Source organism: Nyctibius grandis, chromosome 25, assembly GCF_013368605.1.
Source record: "Nyctibius grandis isolate bNycGra1 chromosome 25, bNycGra1.pri, whole genome shotgun sequence".
Classification (NCBI taxonomy): domain Eukaryota; kingdom Metazoa; phylum Chordata; class Aves; order Nyctibiiformes; family Nyctibiidae; genus Nyctibius; species Nyctibius grandis.
Window position 1 is genome coordinate 5,824,623 of NC_090682.1, and position 12,624 is coordinate 5,837,246.

General features: G+C 44.4%; 2 protein-coding genes across 4 annotated transcripts; both read left to right on the top strand.

The window, feature by feature from the left end:
• Positions 1-88: 88 nt before the first annotated feature.
• Positions 89-4,883, top strand: NKAPD1 (NKAP domain containing 1). 3 transcript variants are annotated; one of them, XM_068418240.1, is made up of 5 exons: positions 89-314; positions 1,430-1,530; positions 2,692-2,847; positions 3,414-3,467; positions 4,282-4,883. In XM_068418240.1, exons 1-5 carry the CDS (start codon positions 246-248, stop codon positions 4,802-4,804), a joined length of 903 nt encoding a protein of 300 aa, XP_068274341.1. In that variant the 5' UTR covers positions 89-245; the 3' UTR covers positions 4,805-4,883. The 3 variants fall into 3 exon arrangements, with proteins under 3 accessions (XP_068274341.1, XP_068274343.1, XP_068274342.1); XM_068418242.1 differs by having other exon boundaries at positions 91-160; XM_068418241.1 differs by lacking the exon at positions 89-314 and adding an exon at positions 335-575.
• Positions 4,884-6,393: 1,510 nt separating this feature from the next.
• SDHD (succinate dehydrogenase complex subunit D) lies at positions 6,394-10,717 on the top strand. Its single transcript, XM_068418244.1, has 4 exons — positions 6,394-6,496; positions 6,573-6,677; positions 8,778-8,922; positions 10,069-10,717. Exons 1-4 carry the CDS (start codon positions 6,439-6,441, stop codon positions 10,232-10,234), a joined length of 474 nt encoding a protein of 157 aa, XP_068274345.1. The 5' UTR covers positions 6,394-6,438; the 3' UTR covers positions 10,235-10,717.
• Positions 10,718-12,624: the final 1,907 nt, after the last annotated feature.

Below are 12,624 nucleotides of genomic sequence, written 5' to 3' on the forward strand. Positions count from 1 at the left end.
CCGCCGCCAGGCCGTTTCGCCCCGGGGTCGCCGCGGCTTGGGGCCCGCGGCGGTTCAGCGCCCCGGTGTGTGCTGCCGGGAGGAGGCACTTCGGGGCGGACCACTTCCGGTCGGGAGCGGAGAGCAGGCCCGCCCGCTCCCGTGGCTGCGGGGCACCCTGGTAAGCGGCCCCCGCCCGACCCCGGCGTGGCGGGCCCGGGCGTGCCGGTGGGGCCGGCGTCCGCGGGGCTGTGCAGGGCGAGAGGATGTCCCGGGTGCCGGTGGGGAAGGTGCTGCTGCGGAACGTCATCCGGCACACGGGCGCGCACAACAAGGTACGGCCGGGGCTGGGGGGGGCTGCCGGCCTCGGCGGCCCCTTGTCCTCCCTCTCGGCCGTGGCTTCTCTTCGCCTGGCTCTGCCCCGTGCCCGCTTCTGCAGGCGGCTTTTGTCCGCGGGTCCGAGTGGAGACATGCTGGGCATCACCGGGGCGTTGCCGTGAGGCGTGTGCGAGGCCCGGGACTGCTGGCAGCTCCCCGGTGGTGGGGAGCGGGGCGGGCGGAATGCCCGCGGTGGGATCTGGCGGTGGGGAGAGCAGGTGCGTTTCGCAGAGAGGAGAGGAGCTTGTTGAAATCAGCTACATAAATACCGTTAGTCTCACTTTCAGTTTAACGCTGTTTTTCCTGAGTTCTTATCCTGGCGAGGCTTGAAGGTATATATAGATTTACCTATTAAATTTGCACTATGAAAATCCTGTTGTCTCAGGGCTTTAATGAAAATTACTGTTTGCCTTTTTGAAAGAAGCGAACCTTTAATTGTTTGGTTGGGTTTTTTTATCGTTGTACTGCGTATGTACTTTTAATTGCATCAAAGAATTTGAACTTTGTGTTATCGTGCACAGGCAGTGTTTTAGTGCAAGGTTAAGAAACTCCATTAACTTTAGCAAACTATTTAACCAGTTACTGATATAAGTCAGCAGATCCAACTCATTTATTTCATGTGTTTATAAAATCACTCATTTACAGTCAGGGTCTATAAACATAAATCTGTGCGAAACCACTCAGTATTTGCATGATATGTTTTTTCAGTCTGTAGTGTAACTCCTCGTTTTGGGCTGGTCCTTCCAGATGATATTTATATGCCAAATTCTCTGACAGTACATGTGTTTGGGATGGTAACGAATGACAAAGCAGGGTAGCCAGAACAGCTGAGAGAGCAAAATCAGGCAAACCCACCATTTCTGATGCTGCTATCCTTATGTGCTTTGTTAGGGTATTACCATCAAGAGATTTGCCTTTTGGTTACCTTGGTTATAGCTAGAAATAAACTGTTTCAGTGCGGTAGGAAAGCTTGCTGTGAATTTTGTTAGCAGGAGTGTTGAACTAGGAGCTGATGTTACATGTCTGTAAAGTTTCCCTAATTTTACACTCGTTTCCTTTCTGTGACTTTCAGATTCAGGAAGAGACAGAAATGTGGAAAATAAGGGAGTGGGAGAAGCAGACTGAAGAGACGTACTGGAAAAGGCAAAGCAGAATGATGTCAGACACCTCCAGGTGGGTTTTAATTGTGTAGAGGAGATAATTGTATTGACTTAGTTGCTGAACCCTTTTGTTTTATACTACTTTAAGAGCATTCTGTGATGACTATGTGTTTACAATATATGAAGACTACATAGACTACAGATATATTTAATTTCTCCTTAATGAGTCCCTGGAAAGAGGTTAGACGTGCTTAAGTCTGACCTTTTATCTTTTCATCTAGATGTATAATCTTCAAAATACAACATTAAGTAGGCCAAGGTCTTTGAAGCAGTGGAGGTAGGAAGTGCTTAAGAAATATGTCAGAATGTTGTGAGGAAAATCTAATGGATTGCCGTTTAAGTTAGCAGTAAACAAAACTGTTGTGGTGTGAGGTCCTGCACCATTATAACACACCAGTATTGTCCGCTGCTTGTGCAGTATCTGTTAAATCATTTGGACATGCCTGAGGATCTCACAAGCTACATGAAAACAAGCTGGGTTTGGGGGGAGGGTTGGGGTTTTGCAGGGGCGGTGGAGGGGGAGTGTCAGGCTTACTACCGTGAAGGCTTCTCAGAAGCCTGAATGTTGCAGGAAGTGGTTTTAGTATCTCAGGGGAGAACATCTTTCAGACTTATGCTAAATCCACGGCTGCTGCTTGGCTCAGGAAGTGCAGCGTTTCAAGTGAGAAACAAAACTAGAGCCACAGGCATGTGAGATCACTCGAAACTGTTGGTGCTTTCTATGGATTTGGGGTCTTAGTCCTGGTACCTGAGCAAATTGCAATTCTAGTAAGTCAGTTCTACTTCTTCCGTTTCCTCTTTGCTGCTTTTACTAGCCTATGTCTCACTGTGTATTGTTAGTCTGCTCCTGCAGAGTATTCTAGAGGAAGAGAACTGCATTTGTTGTGATAGGCAAGATAACCCCTTCCTCTAATTTTGCATTGTGAGCATCTCTGTCAAGAATTTTGCTGTGCACAGAGGGCCATAGTGAGTTTTGAAAACCAGTGTTAGCTACTGAACTGGCTTTGTGAGAGCTGTTAATGGTGACTGTCTGTTAAAATGATAGCTGGTCTTCTTGCATAGATGGACATCCAAGACTTGCTGGATTTTTGCTCCTCTCGCTGGACTAACCCCTTGCTCAGAAAGTTTCTCCATCAGAGCTGACAGCTGAAGGACAACTGTTCTCTCTCTGCAGCAGTCGGATGCGCAGCGATGGCTTTGATGAGGAGGGCCACAGGGCTGACTGGAAAACAAAGAACTCACAATTTCTTGACCCAGTCGAAGATGATCTCCTTAGGGCCCGATCCTGGAATAAAAAGCTGTATGAATGTGAAGCCAACCTGCCAGACAGGTCTGTGGGGGAATTAATGTTCTGTGATTATAACTATAATTAAAACACCTTTCTGGGGTCCTGTACCAAAAAGTTAGCACATTTCTCTCTTCAGTACATACTGCTATAAAATAATGCTTGATCTCATTTTGGGAATTAATAAGTAACATGCACAAACTTTTGCAGTGTCACACAATACCTAATTTGCTTTCATCTATAGAGTTCCTAAGTGACAGTACGCAGCAAAAGCTCAGCCCTAAACCTAGCAACTAAGCTTAATATTTATTACTTTGCCCAAGGAACTTAAAAAATCTTGAGAAATGCAAGTTAGTGCTCTCTAGGGTTATTTTACAGAAATTTGAGCTGTAGTTTTCCCGAATTAGAAATGGAAAAGAGATTGAGAACATGAGGTGTATTTAAATAGTACCAACCAAATCAGTCATATTTCCTTCCTTCTTTGTTGGGAAGGTTCTGATAGCCCTTTGCTGTCTAAATTCACGTTCGTTCTGTGGCTCTGTCTTTTCAGAATTATATTTTTTCCTTAAACACCTTGTCTGTTTCTAATAGGTGGTTCTCCTTTCTTACAGATGGGGTCACAGTGGCTATAAAGAGTTGTATCCTGAAGAATTTGATACAGATAGGTAAGGCAAGCAGGCATACTAATGTATCCAGAATCTTACTTCTGTCAGGTTATGCAGAAAATTTTACTAACTGAGTTTTAAGCTTTGAATATAAATCAGACCTGAATGTAAAGCAATACTGTTTAGTTACAGACACCCAGTGAAAAAAATCTAGTCCATTAATGTGGTTCCCTCTTGTCTGAGTCTTAGGAAGAGATTGCATCTTTTGTAGTAATTAGACATTCAGCTTTAGCCAGAGTTACTAAAATGCTGTGAATCTGGAAGGTCTGTCTGGGCCAACAGGAAGCCAGAGTAGTAGGCTGCATCCAAATCAGCTCAGTGTACACCCTCTCAAATACCAGCTCCAGGTTCTCCTTTCCACTATAGTGTACCTGTATTTTCTGTGTTTCTCCTTATTTGGAGAATATAAATTCCTGTAGTATCCTGGAGAGTGGAGACTTAACTGTAAAATAAGATCTTAGAGTTAATTGTTTTTAAACTACACTTAACAGAATCATCAAGTACAATATTTGTCAGGCTTACAGATTTGAAGTAACCTGCTATAAATGAGTTTTCATCACTCAGTGGCTTTCAGTACACATTCTCCTTGGTTCTGGCTCAAATATCTTAAACAGGGGTATTAGTTAGGTGTGCACCCAAGCTGTTAATAAGCACTTGAAACAAAATTGCACCTACCACATCTGTCAAAGCATCTGCTTCCCTGCTCTAGCCAAATGAATTGATGGTCTTGCTTAAAACTTTGAGAGAGAAAAGGCTTAACTGCTATCTCCCTGCCTGTCTGCTTCCTTTTGGTCATCCTTTGTTCTTTTTACAGTGACCAGCGAGAAGCTGATGAACAAAATGCTATCAATGGGAAGAAGAAGTCTCATCTGGGAAAGCAAACTGCCCATGAGTCACACAAAAGGAAAAAAACAAAGAAATCACACAAGAAGCAGCAAAAAAAGCGATCACACAAAAAGCGAAAGAAAAAGAAAAAGGAGCAGGGGAGAACATCATCAGATTCTTCCCGGGAGAGCGAGTGCTCAGAAGAGGAGACTTCAAGCACCCGGAAAGGGAAACACAAGCGCAAGAAAAAGACCAGGAAAGTGCCTGCCAGGGAACCTACCTCTTCTTCTGGGCAGGAAAGTGACCTTTCTCGTGCAAGCAGCTCAACCACCAGCAGCTCTGAGGACAGTGAATCTGAGGAGAAAAAAGAGAAACGGCCCCCAAAAAAGAGAAAGAAACGTCAGAATTCTGTGTCAGAGAGGCACAATGAAGTACCAGAGAAGAGGAACAAGAGGAAGAACTGGAAAGTGGCCGCTGATGAAAAATCAGAGGATAGCTCAGATGAGGACTGATGAGTCTAGGCTGCAGCTCAAACAATAAGGTAGAGGACAGAGGCAGGTATTTATCTTTCAGCACTGCCCCATGGTACAACTTGTTTCAGCACTGTGGTTTATATACATCCCGCCAGCCCACAGGGGAGAAACCGAGCCTTGGCAGCCTGCAGTAGGTGCTCCCTTGCTTTTCATTGACTTGACATTCAGAAAATCAGGGGAGCAGTTGCCTGTCTCAGGTTGGCTAGTCCTGCCAACTTCAGATTCTCATTCTGTGACCAGGTTGACCTCTGATGCACGAAAATGTTACAGGCTATCTGCAGGGGGAAAACGGGCATGTTTGCACCATTATTTTTTTTTTTTTAAATTAAGTTTTAACAGATTGCTTTTTTGAGTTACCAAATTAATGACCAAGACTTGCAATAGGAGAGGGGAGAGACAAAAAATCGTGACAACAGAGGAAATGTCACTGGATTTAACCCTACAGTAGTTTTGTCTTCTCATCCTCCAACAAAAGCAGACCTGTGTGGCGGCATGCACAAGGTCAGCTGGACACAGAAGGGAGCATGAGGGAATACTCTCATTCTGGCTGCAGGTGCAGTGACTTCTTCCATAACGATGAAGAAAAGACACCAGTGCATTTGCTTTTTCTAGACTTCTCTCCAAATCTTGGCATGGGCTGGCCATTTTGTCTACCCTTCCTTCTCTCTAGGGGAAAGCTGAAACCATTTGTGCTGACAGAGAACTCGGTGGGTGTTGTGTTCTGTCTCTGGTCTGCCCAATGTATTACTGGATAAATTGGTACTGGGCTGTTCTCCCTGCAGTTGAACAGCCAAGCCTTTTAACAAAATAAATAAATCCAGACATGTTTGATGCTTTTGTCATTGTTTTGGAGTAAAGCCCAGGGACAGAGCACAGGCCTGAGAAGCCTAGGTGGTCCTTGTGTTCTCCCTGTGCCATGTGTTTCTGTCTGATCAGACCAGGTAGCTGTGGAGGGCTTAGAGGAGATGAAGTAAGGGAGGATGGAGTGGAAAGTAGCCACTGGGGAAATGTACTGTGCTGATGTGATTGTTGTGTGTCAGTGACTGACCACTGCTCCAGCTTTACACCTGAACAAGTACGAAACACTGTCAGTGCCCCTAGGTCCTCATTCCAAGTTCTGCTTACTGTCCCTCTTTTCACTTTAAGTGAAAAGACGTTCTCTGCATGCCAAAGACGCGGAGAAGGCACTGCTGCAGGCTCAGCTTGCTTTCAGCTGCTTGCTCTTTTGCGGCAGCTGCTTCTCTGCTGGTCAGTGATGCAGTAACAGTGCAGCTGCTTTACGTACATCACAGCAAATGTTCACGAAGGTGTTTATTTTGTACAGCTTCCCTCGCGCAAACGTTTTTCACGAGCAGACGCGCAGGCGAGGAGCGCCTGGGGCTGTGGCCGTTGTTGCGGATTTAAGATACGACCACGCATCTCCTGCGTCCTGAGCAGCGTTTGCGCAGCCGGGGGCAGCCCGGGGGCCGCGGTTCCTCCACCCCCCGCCCCGCAGCGGAGCCGACCGGGCCCCGCCGCCGCTGCCACCGCCCTCCCCAGCCCGGAAGCGGAAGGGCTGCGGCGGCCGCGGCTTCCAGCTCCGGTGCGCCGTGCCCTTGGGCTGGCCGGGGACGATGGCGGCGCTGGTGCTGCTGCGGGCGGGGCTGGCGCGGCCCCGCGGCGCCCACACGGGTGAGTGCCCGCCGGCCCCGCGCCCCGCCGCCCGGCCCGGCCCGGCCCTCACGCCGCCTCCCCCTTCTCTCCGCAGCTCTCCTCGGCAGGACCCTCGGCCGCCGCCCCGCCGTCCTGGCGGCCGTCGCCGATCGCAGCGCTCCGGCTCGGCAGAGCCACAGCCCCCCGCAGCAGGGCCACGGTACGTCCTGCGCCCCGGGGCCGCCCCCGCCGTGTGCGGGGCTGCGTCTGCGTGTGTGTGTGTGTGCGCGCGGCGGGGCTCGTCTGCCCCGCGGCCGGCACCGAGCCGTTACACCCCCGTCCTCAGAACGATTTCTGCAGCGCAGCCAGACCGCCTGTTCCTTGCGTGCCCCTTACACCCGCGCCTGGTCAGGGCTGCTGATTTTCTGACCCAGGCAGGAGGTTTTAAACGGCAGATGTGAGCAGCCAAGGGCAGAAAAAAATGACGCGTGGCACAGTAGTTTTTCTTGGGTGAGATGGGGTTCCTGGTGTTACCAGAACGTGTTACCATCACCTGCGACAGTACTATTGTCAGTGGATAGCACGGCTGTTGGCTTGCACTCTGCCGTGCTCTGATGGTATACCTGACTTTACACTGCTTGAATTTGAAACTGACATTTGAAACTGACATTTGCAGTGGCAGTATCAAGCTTGTGAATATGGCAAGTCTTTAAACAGGAATCATTAACTGAACGTTAAAAAAGTGCATCTCTGCTTATTAACAAAGGTGGTAGTTGTTTCAAGTGTGGAAGAAAGGTTGAAAGATTTTAAAAGGAATCAGAAAGAAGGTTTAACATTTCTTATGGTTCAGTAGCAGTAATAATATGAAGACACTGCAATTGTGACTTCTTTCTTGAATAGTAAGGCTTCTGATTCACTGAGGTTAATCTGAGAAGTCTGATCTGCAGGCAGAGAGTATTTCTTAGATTGTGTTTTCCTCTCTCCGTGTGGTAAGAAAACATGGAAGTGATGAAAGATAACCATGCCAAGAGCAGGTTCTGGTCGGTCAGTTGTGCAATTAAATATGAGAAATGTTGTGACCGGAGATTAAGGATGTTTTGTAGCCGTTACTATGCGACTTAGAAGCTGAAGGGATGAAGAAACACTTGTAAAAGAAATTAGCTTAAACACAGCTAAGCCATCTCCTCCCTTTCTATTCTGGACTTCATATTAACAACAGACTTCATGCATGTGCTATGAAGCGTTCTTGGCCATGGAGTTCTACAGGGACAGCTTATTAGTCCACAACCTAGATCCCTTTCATGTGTTACTTCAGGTCCTTTGCTTTCCTTATCTTGTCACTTTTCTAAATGCCTTTCTTGTTGCAAAAACAAAGAAAAACATGCATTTTGGTTTAGATGGATAATATCTGTGTGGTAGGTAAGCACTTTGGGGATATTGTATTATAAAGGTAATTTCACAAGATCAGTCCTTGATGTTTTTAGCCTGGGCTGATGCTGACATTCTGGTTCAAAGTATTGTTTATGGTGTTAGGGTTTTGGTTCGCTCCAGAACCTTCTAGATGTTTGGTTGCGTTTTTTTCCTCCTCCCTAATAGTATTTCTGTGCTTCTAAAATGTAAGAGTTGGTTACAGAGCTCCCTAACTGGTATTTCTGTTTCTAGAGTCATCTGTTACGTGGTTCACATTGTACCCAGCTGAGTGTCAATGGAGGACTGAAATCCTTTGGCCTTCAGGCTACTTCTAGGCCATATATCACTGTGATGGTCCCAGAAGTTCAATCTGCTATTTAGAGTTAATGGTTCCTGGGCAAAACTGTGCACAGAGTTACCATGTGCCATTCACTGAAGCTTGTAGTTGTGTCCATCCAGATATCACAGCCATTTCTCAAAAGGCGGAAGTAGTAAATAGTACATAACGGTCAGGAAATTCACTAGACAAAAAGGCTTTGCCTTCAGCGACACTTCTTTCCTGTGATGGTTGACTTGGACCTTAGTCCTGAATCGCAGGTTGTGAAAGTAGGACTGGTGTTTGTTTTGACTTTACCTGTTGAGCTTCTATTCTTTTCTAGTAATAGAAGCTTCTCTTCCTTAGCAGCAGCAAAGATAGGATTATTTAAAATTAACCTTTTAGATGTTGTAAAACAGAGATATATTCTATAGCAGTAATTCAAAGGCATCTGGGTTTTGCTTGGATGAAAGCTTAGTAATCAGGTTGGAGAAAACACATAATTGTGTGGTGCTGATAAGGACGAGGTATCTGTTTTTAAGGTTACAGCGCTTTGAACAGGAACTTTGCACTGAAAAATACTTCTCCTTACAGGCAGTTCCAAGGCTGCGTCTTTGCACTGGACAGGTGAGCGAGCTGTCAGTGTCCTCTTGCTGGGTCTCCTTCCTGCAGCCTACCTGTATCCTGGACCAGCCATGGACTATTCACTGGCTGCAGCCCTCACTCTCCATGGCCACTGGTAAGCACAATAGGTCCCTCAGAATTAAGAGTAAAGTGTGATAGTCAGGGTGGCTCCAAGCCTTAGGTCTTAAATCTGTATATGGCAGTAAGTCTACTGACTTATTTCCTGATCTAGTATAAAACACCTAGAAAGAGATGCAAACAAAGTCTTTACTCTCCAGGTTCTGTGACAGTTGTGATCTTTGACAAGACTAGTCGTAGCTTGGGCTTCTTTTGTTGCACTGTTCTCTCAGTCAGAAGGCAGGATACATATTACTAGTAAGGAATCCATAAACATTCTCTAGTGTTCTTCTACACAGGATCTTACCTTAGGAGGACTTCCTTGCCACTGACTGTGTAGAATCTTGGACATCTTTATCTTGTAGAAGAATCAATGTTGTATGAACAGATGGAACAGAAACAGGACAGATTTATATAAAACAAGTTGTTGTTCTACAGTTCTGTGCTGTGGACTGGCTTTGTACATCTCAATGGTGTTGAGATTCTGCATAACAAAGAGTTAATAGCAAATATTCCACTAAAGAAGCTGAGACCTTGATCCTTATTTCCTTGGTTCCTGGGAAGTGGATGCTTGCTCATGTTCTTCATCTTAAGTGTAGTTCTGCTGTGATCTTTAATGTGAGTAGCCTAGATGAGTCTAGTTTGGAGAGGATCCAGCTGCATGGTTGGCCTAACTGGCAGCATTTACATTCTTGGGGTGATCCTGGTCTGTAGTTCTTTGTCACAGGGATAAAACAGGTAAGGAACTTCATGGTAGTTTGGGATGGCAGGTTTTCTTAAATCTCAGTTTTGCCCTCACGAAGTTACACCAGGGATTCTTGCACTTTCCTCACTGTCACTGGGAGCTTCTTCCCAAAGCCCTCAAATCTAGTACAAAATTAATCTGAAATGTGGCTATCCTTGAACGTATTTGGCAGAGCTCTTTCAAATATAAAATACATAAAGCTAAGCTCGCCTGCCTTTGGAGCATTTCTTCACTTACTTGGTGTGTGTGTGTTGGTGCCATACTGGATGTGACCACGCGGGGAAATTCCAGGCAATGGAACAGGTTGTTGCCAGTTTGATGTGTTGAAATGGGTTCTCTGGACGACATTTTGTGTTAATGCACATTTGATTCACCTTTTTTCTCCCTCTTATTCTGTAGGGGTCTTGGACAGGTTATAACTGACTATGTCCATGGAGATACACCAATTAAACTGGCCAATACAGGTCTGTATGTACTCTCAGCCGTTACCTTTGCTGGCCTCTGCTACTTCAACTATTATGATGTTGGTATCTGCAAGGCTGTTGCTATGCTGTGGAGCCTTTAAGATGCGACCGAGTCCCTGACAAACACGATTGTTCACTGCTGCCTCTGCTTCTTCATATTTTTACCAACATGTTTAATGCGAAACATTAATAACCAAGGGTCCATAGTATGTACATGCTGCAGCAAGTTGAGAACTAGTGTTTTAGAAATAAATATCCAACAGCAGTAAAAATGTTAGAAAAGAAGACGTGTATGTAAAGTGGATAATGGCCAGGTGAAGAGTGAGTTGATTTAAGCTGCATTGTAAATTGGGAGGAATTAATTACATCAATGGCAGCTTTAATTAGTGTTTTTCTAAAATAACTGTTGTTTCATTTCCTATTTTGTAAAACAAACTTGACTTGCGGAAAATTGAACTGTTCTTCTGACATCACCACAACTGAACTGTATGTAAGGCACATCCTGTAACTCTTTGGACCCTGAGAATTGATGTAGAAAAGGGAATACTTTTTTCTTAATCCATGCAATAAAGAATTTACAGAAATTGTGTGTGTGTGCTACTGAATGATTTTTACTAATTTTGGGTTACTTAAAATGTTTTCTTTGCAGATAGGGTTGTTTTTTCCTAAAATCAAGTTCAAATACTAATTAGTACTGTTATGTTACTGTTCGTACTGTTACTCTGCATTACTTTAGATTTCATAAAACAAAAAATATTTTTATGAATATATATTGTCCTTAATACTTAAAGAGGTGACTTAGACTTAATACAAGAGTAATGTCCGTTAGAAAATACAGCAATAATTGACTTAGAAGAAAAAGACTTTTGCAGATTAATTTTAGGAACCATAAATAGCATGTGGCTTTCATACTTTCCCTGGAACTTTTAGGTTCATCTGCAACATTTCTTTTGGGTTTGTTTTCTAAATAAACACTGTTACACATTTTCCTGTGTGACTGAAAAGAGGACAAACATACCCTTTCTGTCATAGCTTGACATGAGACTGAGGCAGCGTTCTTTTCTGTCTTTAGGTTTTAGAGCATTTTTGGGGAGGGGGAATGAGATTGTATTTTAACTTTCTTCTCTGATTTATCGATATTTTCTGACATACATAGGAGTCCTTACTTTCCTATGTGGGAAGTAGTTAACTTCCCACATTCTAATGGTATTTCTGTGGTACTATTAATAGGAAGAGGAAGAGATTTGTGTATTACCATCAGTCTGATTATGCAATAAACTGAATAAGTTGCTGGTAGAACTCAAACAGACTTCCTGATTTGATTTTTTTTTTTTAAATCTAGATTGGAATTTTTATGTATTTATTTCTTTACTTGCTTGTTTATTCATGTAACCATGGGAAATACCAGGTAGCTGGCCACTTTTGTTTTGCTAATTTTGTGGTCAGAATTGAGACAGTTGCTTCTGTCTGATGTGGTCTGATTTAGATATCAAGGTAACATTCGTTATTTTGTCATAGTGAGGAAGATGCATACGTATGAGTTACGGGCAAGTACCTCTGTACAATCTGAGCATGTATCATAGAAAGTGTTTGGTATTACCTCTTTTGAGACCAAACACAAGATGCATCTGTGTGATATCTCGTGTGAGAAATTAGTTATAGAAGAGCTCTGGGAATGTAGTAGTCCAGACCTACAGCATTAGGGGCTAGCAACTCTGAGACCAGTTCATTGTGGTTTTGAGGCAAGAATTAAAAGGTAATGACCACAGCTTTTTCTATGAATTGCATGTGTTCCTCAGTCCTGTTGAAATTGAATAAATTCCCTGTAATTACCGTTAACTTTTGTTCTTAATTATTGTGATGGCTGTGACCATTTGGTCTAATCCCATTTTTGAACATGCATGAGGCATGTAAAACTGGGACTCAGTCCTACTGGGTGTCCAGGTGTGTTAAATCCATTCTTGAGTTTAAGCCCCTCCAGTGAATTCTTCCTAAGCGATAGTGCACTTGGTGGTGGCTGTACCCCATTCTAAATAATTGGTTTCTTACTGCCTCTAGGTGCTCCTGTAGCAGCTAGATAGGTGAAATGGCAGGGGCAGCATAACATGAAAAGCTGAGACACACACAGTTATGACAGCAGTTTCACGTCTCTGTGCTTTTTTTAGAGCCCTTGAAATTATAGTTTTGGTTTGTTTTGTTTTTTATTAAACCAAGTCTTGAGACTTGTCTTATCTCTTCTGCAAACTTGAGGATTTTCCCCCATTTCATGACAGATACAGGCCTTCCTGTTCTCTCTGATTACTTGTGCCTGTATGGGGTATGACAATTGTACCAGCTCTTCTGCATGACAAGTCGAAGACCCAAGACCCCAGCTGCAACCAATGTCCAGGTTATCGCTACCTGGAGTTGGAACAGAAGAGGAAGACGCAACACACATATTACATGTAGAAGAAAAGAATAATGTATGCCCTATCAATTTCCTCATAATTAA